The sequence below is a fragment of the Cervus canadensis genome, chromosome 21, assembly GCF_019320065.1.
Source record: "Cervus canadensis isolate Bull #8, Minnesota chromosome 21, ASM1932006v1, whole genome shotgun sequence".
NCBI classification, from domain to species: domain Eukaryota; kingdom Metazoa; phylum Chordata; class Mammalia; order Artiodactyla; family Cervidae; genus Cervus; species Cervus canadensis.
The window spans coordinates 41,064,359-41,081,217 of NC_057406.1; the positions used below are offsets into that span (position 1 = coordinate 41,064,359).

A 16,859-nucleotide genomic window follows, 5' to 3' on the forward strand; every position below is an offset into this window, starting at 1 on the left:
ACTGCACTTATCATAGAACCTCTCTTCTCTTCAGCACACATTTATTCCCATGGAGTATCTTACTTTTCTTATACGCAGAAACTTCCGAAGTACCTTTTTATTTTCCTTTCTCTCTAGACATAAAATGAGGGCTAGTTTTCTATTTCTTACTCTGAAGATGTTACATTTGTAAATCTGAAAAGCCAAATTTATATTTAAAATTTGATTTCGGCTTTCAAATGATCATCATGTGTTTGCATTGTTTTGTTGCCTCCACATTATGCTTTTCATGTTAATGAAAAGGGCACTCTGTTGAGTAAGTATATAATCACATCTGACATCTGAAAGTTAAAAAGAACCCACTAAATTCTCCCATAGAATAAGAGATTTTACTTATTCTTGGCTTTTTGGAGTTCTAGTCCTTATTTCCTTGTAGCTTTTGACCGGGTTATTATATATATATAAAATGTATAATATATATATATATACACACACATACATACATATATGTATATATGTACATATATATTTTTTTCTCTTGACTAATTTAAAACTTTGAATATAGACCAGGCACTGGAAATTTTCTCCAACAGTATATTTTTACCTTCTAAAGCAAACTTTAGTGAAGTGTCATGAGTGGGACATAAAATTGAATTGTTTCAGTCAGATAATATATTTTAAGAGAATTGAAAGAATCAAGGAACACTGGAGATTAAGTAGGTGAAGCCCCCCTACTCTTTTAATAAAGTTGAGATTTTCTTCTAGGTTTTGGCACAGTCTAGCTCTTCTAGATTGGAGAAGGAAATGGCAACCCACTCCAGTATTCTTCCCCAGAGAATCCCAGGGACGGGGGAGCCTGGCGGGCTGCCGTCTATGGGGTCACACAGAGTCAGACACGACTGAAGCAACTTAGCAGCAGCAGCAGCAGCTCCTCTTCTAGAGCTTGCCAGCCAGAGAGTGCTTTGTCAGTAACTACTTCTGAGCTATGGGCATGGAATAAAAAGAATCTCTTTCACTGAAAGGGAAAGTCAGTCTACTTGGTCCTACAGTTGTTATAACTTCCTCTTTTAGTCCTAGCAAAAACCCAGAGAAGGTGATGGTGGCTTTTGCCATAGGAGCAAGATTTCACAGAGGTAACAGGACTAGCTATTTAATTCCTCTGTGTATATGACATGGACTTCTTTATAAGCAATATCACTCGCACCTCTACGTAGAAGAAGAAGGGTATTTATTAGGTATGTTGTAACCTGAGTTTATATAAGGTTAATATATAGTATTGACAATTTAGAATGTGAAGTCCCACTTAGGAAGAATAGGGAAAATGTAATCCTGAAAGCATGAAAGGGAAGGAGAAGCACATCATTGTAAGACAGTCTGTCATCTTTTGTGAGCATAACTGCCAAAAGCCAAATGCTCAGAACTTCCACATTCATGGGCTTGTGTTTCTATAAGATTATAAGACTTTGTCGAACTTTATACAGCAAATTTGAGTATGTGTATCTCATAACTCAGAAATTTCATTCCATAACATTACATTTGTCACACAGTTTACAGAAAAATTTGATTGTTGTTGCTGTCTTGAAAGTGTGAGTCCTCTCCATCTTTGTGGCTGCTTTGTAGCCCCGCCGCACTGTTCAGATGTAGCAAAACCCCCTTCTGAGAAGGCCTTGATAGGAGAGAGAAAGAAATACTAACACAAACAGTTAGCAAGCAAGGTGTTGCCTTAATCAAGCTGCATTGATGATGATAACCTTTAAGAGTAGTTTCAGGTCTCCAGATTCTGTGTACTACAAGGAGGCTGTGATTGCCATACTTAGAATATAGTGGGCAATTAATGATAATGATGGATTATATTCCCTTCTAGAAATGTGAATTTGAAGTGTTGTACTTAGGTATATCTGATAAAAATGTATTCAGTGACCTTTTATTTCTGCGTTATCCAGTGTGGAAATGAAATTTATGACACTGGTCATAGGAAGTTAAAAATAATGTATGAGGAACAACTGGTAAAAAAAAATTTGCTTTCAGAATGAGTACAGTGGACATTGTCACATAAACATGTTGAAATGTTTTAAATATCCATCAACATTTCTTTGATGTTTGGAGCTAAACAGAAGACCTGGCAGAACAGGACATTATTACTCATTTAATCCTCTCAGCAACCTGTGACTTTTACAGATAATGATCCTGAGGAATGAGAGGTTACATAAGAGGTTAAGTTCTTAATTGCTTTTGTCTTATAAAAAATATATTTAATCCTAGAAACAATGTTAGAAAGAATAAATATGAAGTAGGAAGAAAATTATGGACCTTCTTTAGTAATCTGCCTACAAGTTAATCCGGATACTTAGACTTTCATCCTTTTGCATGATTTAATATATTTAAAAGTTAATTAAATGCCCTCCCCAAATCATTGCTTGGTAGTGATTAGCAGGGGCTGTTCATTGTTGACTAGAAATGAGGTAGTAATTTGATTCAGTTTCAAAATAAATTCTTCATTTTAAATAAAGACTTTTTACTAAAATAGATGACTTTTCTGTTTTAATTGAGGGATAATTGCTTTACAGACTTTTGTTGTTTTCTGCCAAACCTCAACATGAATCAGCCATAGGTATACACATATCCCCTCCCTTCTGATCCTCCCTCCCATCTCCCTCCCCATCCCACCCCTCTAGGTTGATACAGAGCCCCTGTTTGAGTTTTCTGAGCCACACAGCAAATTCCTGTTGGCTGTCTGTTTTACATATGGCAATGTAAGTTTCCATGTTACTCTTTCTGTACATCTCACCCTCTTCCCTCTCCCCATGTCCGTAAGTCTATTCTCTATGTCTGTTTCTCCATTGCAGCCCTGTAAATAAATTCTTCAGTATCATTTTTCTAGATTCCGTATATATGTGTTAGAATAATAATATTTATCTTTCTCTTTCTGGCTTACTTCACTCTGTATAATAAACTTAACATTAAGCACATTGGTAAAAATAATTGCTAAATATTGCTCTTTTCCTTTAACAGCTATTGTAGACTTGTTGCCTGAGATACAAAAATTAGAAATTTTATTGTCTAAGGGCTTCAACTTATATGGTTGAGAACTTCAGTTTCTGGTGTATCCTTAATAAATTGTTACTGAACCTAATTTCTTTCTTTCTTTTTTTTTTTTTCAATTTTATTTATTTATTTTTTCATTTATATTTATTAGTTGGCGGCTAATTACTTCACAACATTGCAGTGGGTTTTGTCATACATTGACATGAATCAGCCATGGAGTTACATGTATTCCCCATCCCGATCCCCCCTCCCACCTCCCTCTCCACCCGATTCCCCTGGGTCTTCCCAGTGCACCAGGCCCGAGCACTTGTCTCATGCATCCCACCTGGACTGGTGATCTGTTTCACTATAGATAATATACATGCTGTTCTCTCGAAACATCCCACCCTCGCCCGAACCTGATTTCTTTAACTGATTTTCTTACTAGTATAAAATGATTTCTTTACTTAAATATTAGCAAAATATTTATGAACCAACAAAGGAAAATACATGCTACAAATTTTTTTATAATATAATCATTTTGATATAGGCATAAAAGCTCTATAGTACAGAAATAATTTTTTCACAGAGAAAGCATGATATTCCCTGGAATTTTTGTCTTGGGCTACTTTCAATGTTGGTCACTTTCCTCTGCCTTGCTTTCCTGTTTTTTTAACCTGTATTCCTCTTTCTTGCAGTTCAACAACATGTTGTTATACTGTGTGCCAAAATTCAGCTTGGTGGGCTCTAAGTTCACTGTTCGAACCAGGGTAGGCATCGATGGAATGAAAATTGTAGAGACTCACAATGAAGAATATCCACACACTTTCCAGGTATCTGGGAAAGAGAGAACACTGGAACTGCAAGCCAGGTAAGAGAACCATTCCTCTCTCACAACTTTCCAAAAGCATCAGGTTAAATCATAGGATACAACAATTCTGAGGCCTTTTCCCAAGCGTGGTTGAATATAAATGGAAAGATATAAGCTCTTTAAAGTCAGAAATTGTCTTCCTTTTTGATTCCTGGTGCCTAGAATAGTGGTTTTTCAGACAGTAAACATTCAATAAATTAATTTGGCTGTTTAGATTTACAAGGTGCAGAGAATGAAGTTGTTGCATTCAAGCTGAAGTTTCAAGTCTTGGAGGAAAAATTTCTCTCCTAACCATTTTCCCTTTCATCTTTCCTTTTGGTTCACAAATGTTTACTGATGTTTATTATTTCATGATAAACATTGAAACTGTAGCAATCTGTCCTTCAGAGACTCTGTGTCTGTAGGACTTAATGACACTTTGGTCTAGGGAATGACTGGAGGAGGCATTTTGGAAAAGATAATTCTCCTGCCACAATTGAGGATACATGAAGGGGGTCATCTGGGGCTCTAGTAGCCTCTAGCAACCAGGACTTCTGGAAGGGGTGGCTCTTCTTATATGCTTTATTGAGTAGGAGAAAAGAGCTAGAGGTCTAGCATCCATCCCTCTAGCATAACCATGTTTGGAAAGAAAAAAAAACCTGAGAACCACCTGTAGTAGATCACAGCCACCTCATGTGTGAAACTCTAGGAAACAGAATGCTGTCAGAAACTATCATCCTTTTATCCTATAAAGACCAAGCATGGTGAAAATTGAGATTTGCCAGAAGTTCTGTACAGATCAGAAGATTAACTACTAATCCCAGGTCTAATAGTTCTGATACCTTAGAGCCTGTGGAGAATCAGAGAGCCCTGGTGTTCCTTTCTATGTGGTTCTGGCTGCCCGCGTGAGCTCATCCAGGATATTTGTGCTTATTAGTAAGGCGCCTGCCAGGCTACAGTTGATAGGGTTGCAAAGAGTCAGATACAGCTGAAGCGACTTAGCACACACAATTCTGTACAAGCTTAAACTTCATGTTTTCAAAAGAGAATAAATTATTTTAGTATGAATTTGTGCCCAGGGAGCAAGGGAATGGTGAATACAGATATGGAATGTGTGGCAGACTAGGAAAGTTTGAAGAAATACCTTGCCAGTTCTTTGATTTTCCACAGAAAATATTTAATGAACCTGTTTTGCTTAGGGAGCTTCCAGGAGGGTTCTCTGAGGATTAGAAGGTGGAATTTCAAGCATGAGTTAGAGTGGTGAAGTACTTGGCCTTAAATGTTACGGTTTTCCTAGTTTATCATGGTGAGATTTGGACCCTGCTGTCAAACCTAAGAGAACAATGTATGTTACTGTGCGTGGAAGCTCTTGACTGAAGTCTTTATTCAGTGGTCGACTTACTGAGTGACCCTGGTGACAGGGAAGACTCATCAATATTTCAGATCATCATAGAAGTCTTCATTACTGATGAATGAAGGTGTTGCTGGCTCTGAATATGAGCACAGTTTCAAATCTGCAAACCTAAGAGATGTGTCTGAACAGCAGACAAGAGATTGTCAGGGTTTCTTGGCTTTCCTGAGTAGTGAGGAACTCCAGCCCCTCCATTAGCAGGTTGGGCTATTTTTCCCTTCAGGATGGGGCTGATCCATGAAATTTTTTCTTAAGTAGAGGCAGTTTATTATTTTGCAGAGTTGCATCATGTACTACAGGATACATTACAATTAGTATTGAAAACACATTCATTTTTCCTTAAATTTCTTATTTCCATAATCTCATTCAGAGGAGGCAATGGCAACCCACTCCAGTACTCTTGCCTGGAAAATCCCGTGGATGGAGGAGCCTGGTAGGCTGCAGTCCATGGGGTCACAAAGAGTCGGACACAACTGATCAACTTCACTTTCACTTTGCACTTTCACGCGTTGAAGAAGGAAATGACAACCCACTCCAGTGTTCTTGCCTGGAGAATCCCAGGGACGGGGGAGCCTGGTGGGCTGCCATCTCTGGGGTTGCAGAGTCGGACACAACTGAAGCGACTTAGCAGCAGCAGCCTAATCTCATTGCATTAGTTGTATTTATCATTATATGGTGACTTGAAGGTCTGAATGAAATGTGATTATTTATCTTCTGGTCCATAATGACTCTCTCAAGAGTATAGACGCACATTGAAATTCTCAGAAAGTCAGAGGAATTAAATGGAACCTCAATTTGGGTATATATTTGATGGTATTTAAAGAGAATTCACTTCTGAAGCAAATACGGGGAAAAACGTACTGCTTTTCTAACTAAATAAGTCAGCCTCAAGACTGACCTCTTACATTTTGCTTCCCCTTCCACATTCAAAAGAATATAAGCTTTTGAATCAGAATTATTTTATATAGTTTTTATCAGTGGTTTTCTATTGCCAAATGGTTATAAAAATAGAGTAATGAATAAACAAAGGAGTAAAAAAAATCTGTCATGATTGAGAAAGTAAAACAAAAAACATTGAAGACTTGTCAAGTTACTTTGCATTTAAAAAGTTAAAAGCAGCTAGCAGATGACTATGCTTCCAGAGCAACAGAGCTGATTTTGTGGGAGTGGGCATAGCATTAGGGGAAATCTTTTTTGAGGGTTAAGATTGAAGCCCCTGCCCCAACCAAGGTTCTTGGTTCAAGGATCCCCATATGAAAAATAAGCAGAGTCTTTAACATTTGACAGGCACAGATTCCAGCAGCATTCCTGGCATATCATGATAGATACTCAGTAATAAATTTGTGAGAAAGATGGATGGTGTTATAGGAGCAAGCCTCCTGCCAGACTCTCACATATGTGATACCTGTGGGACTGAGGCATGTGACATTCAGACTGAGACTGGGACTCAAACTTAGCCCTAGCCTACCAAATACACACAAATAAAGCCCATTCTTCACAATCCCTCAATTTGGAGATAAAGTCTACTAAATGGGAAACTATTTTCCCACCAGAAAATTATTAAATACTGGGGTTCATTAATCTGTGAAATCTCCTTCCCACAGGCATTTAAATTTTTGTTGTACTTTATCTATAATGAATTAAGCATGGTGTTGCCTGAAGCCTCCTAGCAAAATAAAATTAAATTGCTTATCAAAGGAAATGTTAAATAGCTCCCCCTTACAAAGACAATTTATGTTCTCAAGGATAATTACAATCTTTCCTAAGATGGGTTGTGACTAGTAGCCTTTCAAAGCCTCATGTGTTTTCATAAAAGTGAATTGGAAGACTAAGCCTATATCTAGTATAATGCTAGGTCTACAGATACCTAATATATACAGCTAGTTGATGGTTGTTAAACCAGTAGAAGCCCAGCTTAACTCTCTCTGTCAAAAATTGTATGTACCGAAATAAATGGATAGTTTAAAACTATGTTTATAAATTCATTTGTTCAGTTGCCAGAGATTCTGTTTTATTTTTATTATAACTCCTTGGACATCCCCAAATTTTTCATAAAGTTGGAATAACATAAAAGCATAGTTTTATGCACCAGGTATAACTCATTAATATTCTCTTTTTTTTCACTTTAATTTTTTGTTGTTCATGTTTTAGTTCTGAGCAAGACAAAGAAGAATGGATCAAGGTAAACCTGATTTCTGTTTTCATTTTTGTTTTGTGGTAACCTCTGTATGTCTGCTGCAGTATTCTTGCCTGAGAATCCCACAGACAGAGGAGCCTGGCAGGCTATAGTCCATCGGGTCATAGAAAGAATCAGACATGGTTTAGCAAGTAAACAACAACTGTATGCATACCCAGATGTGCATATATTGTTGTATTATGCACATATTGTAGTCATCAGAATAAGGTCATTTAATTTTTAAGGTGATTTATATCTTAGGTATTTGTTTAATAAAGTATTTATTTATTTAATTTGCATGTGACACTTTAATATATATTTGAATTTCATATGTATTTTAGGCACTTCAAGAGACTATTGATGCTTTCCATCAGAGGCATGAAACTTTCAGAAATGCAATTGCCAAGGATAATGAGATTCACTCAGAGGTTTCTGTAAGTTGAATTAATTCTTTTGAGTTCTTTTCTTTCTGCAGTTGCAGAAGATCTGTCTAGTCATTTTGTTATCCACTTTTTTTCCCTTTCCGACACCAAAACTGGCTGTTTGAACGGAATCTCATTTCTTATTTGACTAAAATAGAGTGCCTTTTCATGCTGCTTAAACTTCTTTGAACCTTTGTTTTCTTTTGCATCCTGAGTTTCAGGACATGGTATGAACAATGTTGTTAAAATGTTTCTTAAAATAAATGAATGGATGGATGGAAATGACAGTTTTTGCCATTAAAATTCAATCTCTTTCCTTTTTAGACTGCTGAGCTAGGGAAAAGAGCTCCAAAATGGATCCGAGATAATGAAGTTACAATGTGTATGAAATGCAAGGAGTCTTTTAATGCCCTGACAAGAAGAAGGCATCATTGTCGAGCATGTGGACATGTACGTGAGATTTCTTCGTCATTGAGGTTGCTAATCAGTATTTAAGGGTTATAAAATCATTATCTTGGAAAATAAAAAGAAATAATTCAATAAATCACTTAGTTGGTAAACTTATTTTGGTGATAACTTTATGCAAAAGATTGTGCTGGGTCCAGGGGGAAAACTGGTAAGCAAAGTGATAGCCAGTTTCACAGAGCTTACATTTTAATGGGGAAAATAGATCAGTCAAGTAAATAAGAATTTCAACTGACTATAAATGCAATAAGAAATCAAGAAGTTAAAATGGAGAATAATAGTAATGAAACAAGATTTGGAAGCAATTTTACTTAGAAAAATGAAGACATATCTGAGGGGTTGATATTTAAGCTGATGCCTAAAACGTGAGCTAACCATAAAAAAGAAAGGCAGGAAGTACATTCAGGCAGTAAGAGTTGTATATCAAAAGCCCTTTGGTAGGAAAAAACTTGATCTATTCTTGAGACTATAAAAAGGTCACGCAGCTGAAGCATAATGAGCGATCTAAGAAATAGATAAATAAGAATCAAAGGAGTCAAGAGCTTTGAGAAAATAAGAGATGAAATCTGTAGCTTAAGTAGAAGTTCAGGCTTTTGATAGGGAGAAGGGAACTTCTCTCCATTATAACAGAGGATGAAGGGAAAGGTGAGTGCTAATGTAGATGTGGTTTTGTTTTTTGTGTTTTTTTTAATGCTATTTATTTTTTGTGGATGTGTTTTTGATTTTCTGGTGGGAAATGAGGGGATTTAGATCTGATAATATCTACATTTTCATTGAAATATGAGGAAGAGTCATCATCCAAAAATAAAAGGGGAAGGAAGATGAGGGCAGGCGATTTGAAAAAGAGAGTTGTCTCTGGGCAAGGAAAAGAACCTACCAAAGAAACAGTGATGGCCTTCTGGCTACCTTTTAGAGGTTTATGGTTATAAATTTAAAAGGACACACTAGTCCATTTAATACAGTGATATTTCTCTAACAAGATTCAGCAGCGCAAATCAGAAAAGGCAGCTGACAGGTTTACAACAATTGAATTGTTTCATATGGAAAGAGTGAGAAGAGACAAAAGCATGAACTGAAGCTGGAGGGAAGTAGCAGGTTTTGGAGGGCCTTGTAAGCCAAGTTGAAGATTAGTACTTTCTTCTAAAAAGCAACACAAAGACAGAAGGGTAGGCATTGTAGTGTCATGATTGAATGTATTATTAGTATGCTTTTGTGCAACAGTTTTCATTGATAGTACTCATAGATTATTCTCAATTACTCTGCAGATTTATTCTTCCTTTTTTCCCAAGATTTGACTCAAATGAAAGTTTTATAAGCAAAACCAAATTGATAGCAAATATCTCCCCCCACTCCCCCTCAGGGTAAGACTCTTTAATCTATCACTGAGTTTATTTGAAATGATATCAGATATTGACATACTATTTTAAATAAACAAAAATACATTTGAATATTCTGTGGCCTAATTTGAAGAATAAATATTAGTTGATATGAATTTGCAGATACAGACATGTCTAATTTTAAATCCTAGAGTAATTTCATTGTAATCATGAGAAAACAATGGATAATTTTTATCATGAATTTTATATGCTGTGAATCTACCACAAAAGTTTTGCTAATATTTGTATTTCTCAAATATAGTTTTTCTACTATAAATGGAAAATTGCTTCTAGAAGGAAGGAGATAATTTTTTATTTTTTAATTTTTTTTTCATTTATTTTTATTAGTCAGAGGCTAATTACTTTACAGTATTGTAGTGGTTATTGTCATACATTGACATGAATCAGCCATGGATTTACATGTATTCCCCACCCCGATCCCCCCTCCCACCTCCCTCTCCAACCGATTCCTCTGGGTCTTCCCAGTGCACCAGGCCCGAGCACTTGTCTCATGCATCCAGCCTGGGCTGGTGATCTGTTTCACCCTAGATAATATACATGTTTCGATGCCATTCTCTTGAAACATCCCACCCTCGCCTTCCGCAGAGTTCAAAATTCTGTTCTGTACATCTGTGTCTCTTTTTCTCTTTTGCATATTGGGTTATCGTTACCATCTTTCTAAATTCCATATATATGCGTTAGTATACTGTATTGGTCTTTATCTTTCTGGCTTACTTCACTCTGTATAATGGGCTCCAGTTTCATCCATCTCATTAGAACTGATTCAAATGAATTCTTTTTAATGGCTGAGTAATATTCCATGGTGTATATGTACCACAGCTTCCTTATCCATTCGTCTGCTGATGAGCATCTAGGTTGCTTCCATGTCCTGGCTGTTATAAATAGTGCTGTGATGAACATTGGGGTGCACGTGTCTCTTTCAGATCTGGTTTCCTCAGTGTGTATGCCCAGAGTGGGATTGCTGGGTCATATGGCAGTTCTAATTCCAGTTTTTTAAGAAATCGAGATAATTTTTTAAACCACAAGGTTTTCTTTTCACTAAGAAGTAGCTTGCATTTGCATTGTAGTTATTCATTCTATAAATGTCCTTGGTATTCTATAAATGTCATTAGCATTCTATAAATATTTATTATATAAATAGGGAGCAAAATATACAAGGATGATTCCTCATAGAGCTTAGAGCCTAGTGAGGTTGACAGACATTAATCAAATAATCACACAAGTATATGATTAAAAATTGTGATCAGTAAATGAAAAAAGTGCATGAAACTTTAGTACACAGTGGTGAGATGGGCTATATTCTGGAAGCTGGAGGAGTCTTCCTTGAGGAAGTGAACTTTGAGTAAAATATCTGAAGAATGAGCAAGAATTAACTCACTGAAGCATAGATGAGAGAGGGAAGGACGCATAGCACTGTAGGAACTATAAGAAGTCAGTGACACTGAAGACAGAATAAAAGGGATAGATCACGCAAGACTTTATAGGCCATGGTTAAAAATTTGCTCATTATCCAAGAGTAAAGGGAAGATGTTAAAGGAATTTAAATAGAAGAGAAACAGATTAGCATTTTAAAGGAAGTATCTCATTCCATTTGGAAAATAGCTTGAAGGGGCTCTTAAAGCAGCACCTGCACTCCAGTAAATATGCTCCAAGGACCAGCCATGAGGCTATAATGGTCCAAACCAGGACACTGATAGCTTGGACTCAGGTGATTGCAAGGAAGATATGACAGATTGAAAAAGTGTCTGGGAGGTAAAATCAGCAGGGCTTTATAATAAGGTGAATCTATGGGGTGAGGTGAAGAGAGGGGTCAGGATGACTCCTAGGTTTCTGACTTGCCATGTCTGGTTAGAAGACTGTTATTTAGAGCAATAGAGAGTACTGTTAAGAGGGGAACAGGTTGGGGGCGGGGGGCAAGTGTAATAGGGAGAAAGCTGAGGGCAAGGAAGACTATGAATTCCTTTGGGGAGGATATTGATTAAATATCCAGAAGTATGCTTCCCAGGAAGATCCTCTGGAGGAGGAAATGGCAACCCACTCCAGTATTCTTGCCTGGAAAATCCCATGGCAAGAGGAGCCTGGTGGGCTGTAGTCCATAGGGCACAAAGAGTCAGACATGACTGAGTATACATGAATGCACATGAAGTATGAAAATGTGTACCAAGCCTTTGAAGATCTCCTACCTTTAGGGGCCAGAAAGAGAAGGATGAGCAAGCAGAGCCCATCACAAATAACATTATAATAAGATGACAAATATTCCAAGTGTTCATGGGAATATTAATAGTCTAGTAAAAATTTGCATTTAGCTTTTTCTCATTTATTATTACCCATAACTGATTACTGCTTAAATCTTATTTTATAAATATGGTTATTCACTCTTATTTTTTCTTAATTTAAGGTGGTTTGTTGGAAGTGTTCTGATTATAAAGCTCAACTTGAGTATGATGGTGGTAAATTGAGCAAAGTCTGTAAAGACTGTTATCAAATAATAAGTGGATTCACAGACAGTGAAGAAAAGAAAAGGAAAGGAATTTTAGAGGTATGAAATATTAAATATTGGATATCTTTCAGATTTTTTCTTTTTTTCTTTTGTTTTTTATACTAGAAATAGAATTTCCTTTTAACTCTGAAAAATACAAGTAATATATTTTTTTATTTCTCTTAGTATAACAATTTGGACCATGACAAGCAAGATTTATACTTTTGTTCTGTTGCTGACTCTTGGGATCGTGCTCAGTTGTATAGAAAGAAGAGGGGCAGTGCTTGATTAACCAAAATGCATTTGAGAGTAAATCTAGTCCTTCCTTGGTATCTGGGGGATTGGTTACAGGCCCCTCCACAGATACCAAAATCTATGGATGCTCAAATCTCTTATATCCATTCAGTGGTGTGGTACAGCCAGCCCTTTATATCCTTAGGGTCTGTATCCACAGATATAGAGGGCTGATTGTGTATTGACTCTGTGAAGGTGTAGTCAAATATTAGAGTATTAATTGTATCTCTTTTAATGCTCAACTTATTACAATATATCTATTTATTTTTAAGAGGAAACTGTCTCTCTCAATTTCATCATATTGACTTTGAAAACTATTTATGATATAAAAATTTAGATTAAAGTCTTATTACCTGAAAAACTCTTTCAGCTTATTGCATTAAAAGCATTGTTTAATGGCCAGTGACAGTAATCTGAGAACTACACTGAAATATGAAATGTCTTACAACTGAGTTTTATTTAATGTTTTACATAAATTCAGACCTCCCAAACCTAGGAACTATAATGCAGCTAATATCTGAAATGAGTTTTATACCCAAATATATTAACAACATAAGTAATAAATTACATAATAAGGCTCTTGGTGAGAGAAAGTTCAAGATAGCCTGGAAATCTGTGATCAAAATTCTTATGTATCTAAAGTTATAGAAATACTTGGTTAATCTAGAATTTCTACAATTCATTGATTCTAAGAATCACTTAGTATTTATTAAACATCTATGCTGTATAAACATACAAAAATCATTTCTGTTAACTGAAGAAGGATCATAAACTTTAAAGTCCACTTGAGGTTAAAGTATGGTCCCACAAGCTATAACTGTATTCTTCTAGGATGGATGTTGCTTGTATGGCAAACCAGAGTGGACTTTCTCTGGCAGGGGATGGTGCAAAGACATGCTTCAGTAGCTCCTAGAAACAAAAGTCATAATTTAGTATAAAAATTTTGCAATATGATAATAAAAAGTATGGAATGCCTTGGAGTCAGGGAAGATAGGTAACATTTCATTTGAGTCCATGATTAGTGTTCCTTGTCTTCAGATTGATTTTAAGTGTTCATCTATAAGATCTCTGCTTAGCTATATTTTTGTAAAATACATAATTATGTACTCAGGTATCATCACAAGTCAGATTGCTGTAAAAGTTTCTAAATGCTTATTCTTGCTTTTTGTGCTTATCTCTAACTAGTAGCAAAACAGTTTGCACACCAGCACTGCTCAGTGGATGACACTGGATTTGAGAGATACAAAATAGATGCAGGGATTTCCCTGGCAGTCCAGTGGTTAAGATACTGCGTTTCCACTGCAGGGAACACAGGTTCAAAACCTGGTCAGGGAACTAAGATGCTGCATGCCTCAAAAAGAAAGAAAAGAAAAAGGCAGAAAATAGATGCAAACCATTGATCATTTTTTAGCATGGCCAAAAAATAGAAAAGAAAAAATAGAAAATAGATGCAAACCAATTGCTTTCCATAATATATGTAATAAAAACCATCATTAGTCAAAGGATTTTGTTCCCTTTTTAACCAGTTATTTATGTAATAGGAGCCAAAGCAGAAAACTGTACAGGGCTCTACCAAGAGTTAATGTAATTTTAAAAACTTTGAAATTATCTCAGGTAAAGGGCAGAGATTGCTGGTAATCATTTGCCTTTTTGCTATTGTATTCTTAAATAGTGATGCTGATATAGCTTTGTGGCTGAGTTCAAGTTCTGGATCCAGACTCAAATCCTAGGACACCATTTCCTAAATCTTAGGAAAGCTATTTCATCTCTAAACCTCATGATAATGAAAGTAATAACTTTTTGGTGTTGGTGTGAATGTCACATGAATTGATACAAGTAGTAAGCTAAGAAAAGTGCCTTCATAGTAAGTAGTCAATAAATGTTTAATTTTGTATAAATTCAAGGTCTGCTAATACAATTAAAATTGACTAATTCATCATAGATCTAGATGCATATTTAATTAACTGTTGCAGATGAACCTTTTTTTTGGACAATCCCAGGAGGCAGTTTATGTAAATATAATTTATGAATATTCCCTGCAGTTGAATCACTTCGCTATCTGGGTTTATTTTGTGTTCATTTCTCTGTCTCACTGTCTCTTTGCATTATATTTTCTAGATTGAATCAGCGGAAGTATCTGGAAACAGTGTGGTGTGCAGCTTTCTGCAGTATATGGAAAAGTCAAAACCTTGGCAGAAAGCTTGGTGTGTGATCCCCAAACAAGACCCTCTCGTGCTGTACATGTACGGTGCCCCCCAGGTATCTAAACTATATCTTTCTGAAGGGACAGAAGGAGGCCAGTGGACCCTGAACTTAAAATTTTTCCATTACTTCTCTATAGAACAAAATAATTCATACAGTTTCACTATTTTTCAATATAGTTGAAAAATATAAGTAACTGTAATTCAGATTCGTTTAGACTGATTCCTTCTATGTGTGCTTAGTCGCTCAGTCATAGCCAACTCTTTGCGACCCCATGGACTGTAGCCCACCAGGCTCCTCTGTTCATGGGATTCTCCAAGCAAAAAATATTGGAATGGGTAGCCATTTGCTTCTCCAAGGGAGAGGGGATCTTCCAGACCTAGGGATCGAACCCATTCTCCTGAATTGCAGGCAGATTCTTTACTGTCTAAGCCACCAGGGAAGCCCGATTCCTTCTATAGACAAAAATGTCTTCTCCCTATGGATCATTTGCCCTCTTCTGTCAATCCTATTCAGTGGGTTTGAGAAAATATGGGTTGAATTAGTAAAAAGCACGGGAAGAAGAGATTGAGTCAGAGGGAAAGGTGAGGAGACTTTTTAATGATAGGAAATATCAATAAGCCTTTTTTTCAACCCCTGAAAGGATGGATACCTGAAAAAGAAAGCAATGTGAGAAGAAGGTGACTTTAAATCAACCTTGGATTACCATTATCCAGTAATAATTTTGGGGAACCTCGTATGAATGTATCTGAAATAAGTATTTGGGAACAACAGACATATACCTGGCATTAATGGATTGTATTGTGCTTAAAAACCAACAACACATAAATCAATTGTGCACTCACCTAGAAACATGAAAATTTTGATGTACCTACTGTATTTTAGCCTATATCTACTTTAAGGGCTAGTGAAACTTTATTTTCAAAATAGACTAAAAATGCCAAGATGTGTACATGTATTTTTTTAATTGAAGTATAAATGATTTACAATATCATATAAACTTCAGATGTATAGCACAGCTATTCAGAAATCACTCTGTGTGTGTGTGTGTGTGAAAGTGAAAGTCCCTCAGTCGTGTCCAACTCTTTGCAACCCCATGTAGCCTGCCTGGCTCCTCTGTCCTTGGACTTCTCCAGACAAGAATACTGGAGTGGGTAGCTGTACCCTTCTCCAGGGGATCTTCCCAACCCAGGGATTGAACCCAGGTCTCCTGCATTGCAGGCAGATTCTTTACTGTCTGAGCCACCCGGGAAGCCCATATACATATTTTTTAGATTCTTTTCCCTTATAGGTTATTACATAATATTCAGTGTAGTTCCCTGTGTTATCAATAGGTCCTTGTTGGTTATCAATTTTATACATATGAGTGTGTGTGTGTGTGTTAATCCTAGCCTCCTAATTTATCTCTCCTTCCACTCCTTTTTCCCCTTTGGTAACCAAAAACCAATTTTTTTTTCTGTGTGAGTGTCTTTTTCTGTTTTGGAAATAAGTTCATTTGTGTCTTTTTTTTCTTTTAGAGCCCACACATAAGTGATATCATATAATATTTGCCTTTCCTTTCCTGGTTTACTTCACTTAGTATAATAATTTCTATGTCCATCCAAGTTGCTGCAGATGGCATCGTTTCATTCTCTTTATGGCTGAGCAATATTCCATTGTGTATGTGTGTGTATATATATATATACCACATCTTGTTTATACTTTCATCTGTGGATGGATATTTAGGTTGTTTCCATGTTTTGACTATTGTAAATAGTGCTGCACTGAACATTGAGGTGCATGTGTCTTACTGAGTTATGGTTTTCTCTGGATGTATCCTCAGGAGTGGGATTGCAGAATCATAGAGTTGCTTTTTGTTGTTTTTGTTCAGTTTCTAAGTCATGTCTGACTCTTTGCAACCTGCATGAAGCAACACATCATTTTCTCTGTTTTTAGTTTTTTAAGGAAACTTGACAGTGTTTTCCATAGTGGCTGAACCAATTTACATTCCCACCAACAGTGTAGGAGGTCTCCCTTTTCTTTACATCCTCTCCAGCATTTATTATTTATAGACTTTTTGATGGTGGCCATTCTGACCAGTGTAAGATGATACCTCATTGTAGTTTTGATTTGCATTTTTCTAATTAGTGATGGTGAGCCATCTTTTCATGTACCTTTTGG

At 36.4% G+C, this 16,859-nt stretch overlaps 1 protein-coding gene across 4 annotated transcripts in view; it reads left to right on the plus strand.

The window, feature by feature from the left end:
- FGD4 (FYVE, RhoGEF and PH domain containing 4) overlaps positions 1-16,859 on the plus strand; it is a 235,764-nt gene that overhangs the window by 202,075 nt on the left and 16,830 nt on the right. For all 4 annotated transcript variants that reach the window (XM_043440742.1, XM_043440743.1, XM_043440744.1 and 1 more), the window contains exons 11-16: positions 3,702-3,874; positions 7,416-7,446; positions 7,782-7,874; positions 8,187-8,312; positions 12,123-12,263; positions 14,616-14,756. In XM_043440742.1, the coding sequence (XP_043296677.1) occupies positions 3,702-3,874; positions 7,416-7,446; positions 7,782-7,874; positions 8,187-8,312; positions 12,123-12,263; positions 14,616-14,756 (705 nt within the window). The remainder of the gene's footprint in view (positions 1-3,701; positions 3,875-7,415; positions 7,447-7,781; positions 7,875-8,186; positions 8,313-12,122; positions 12,264-14,615; positions 14,757-16,859) is intronic.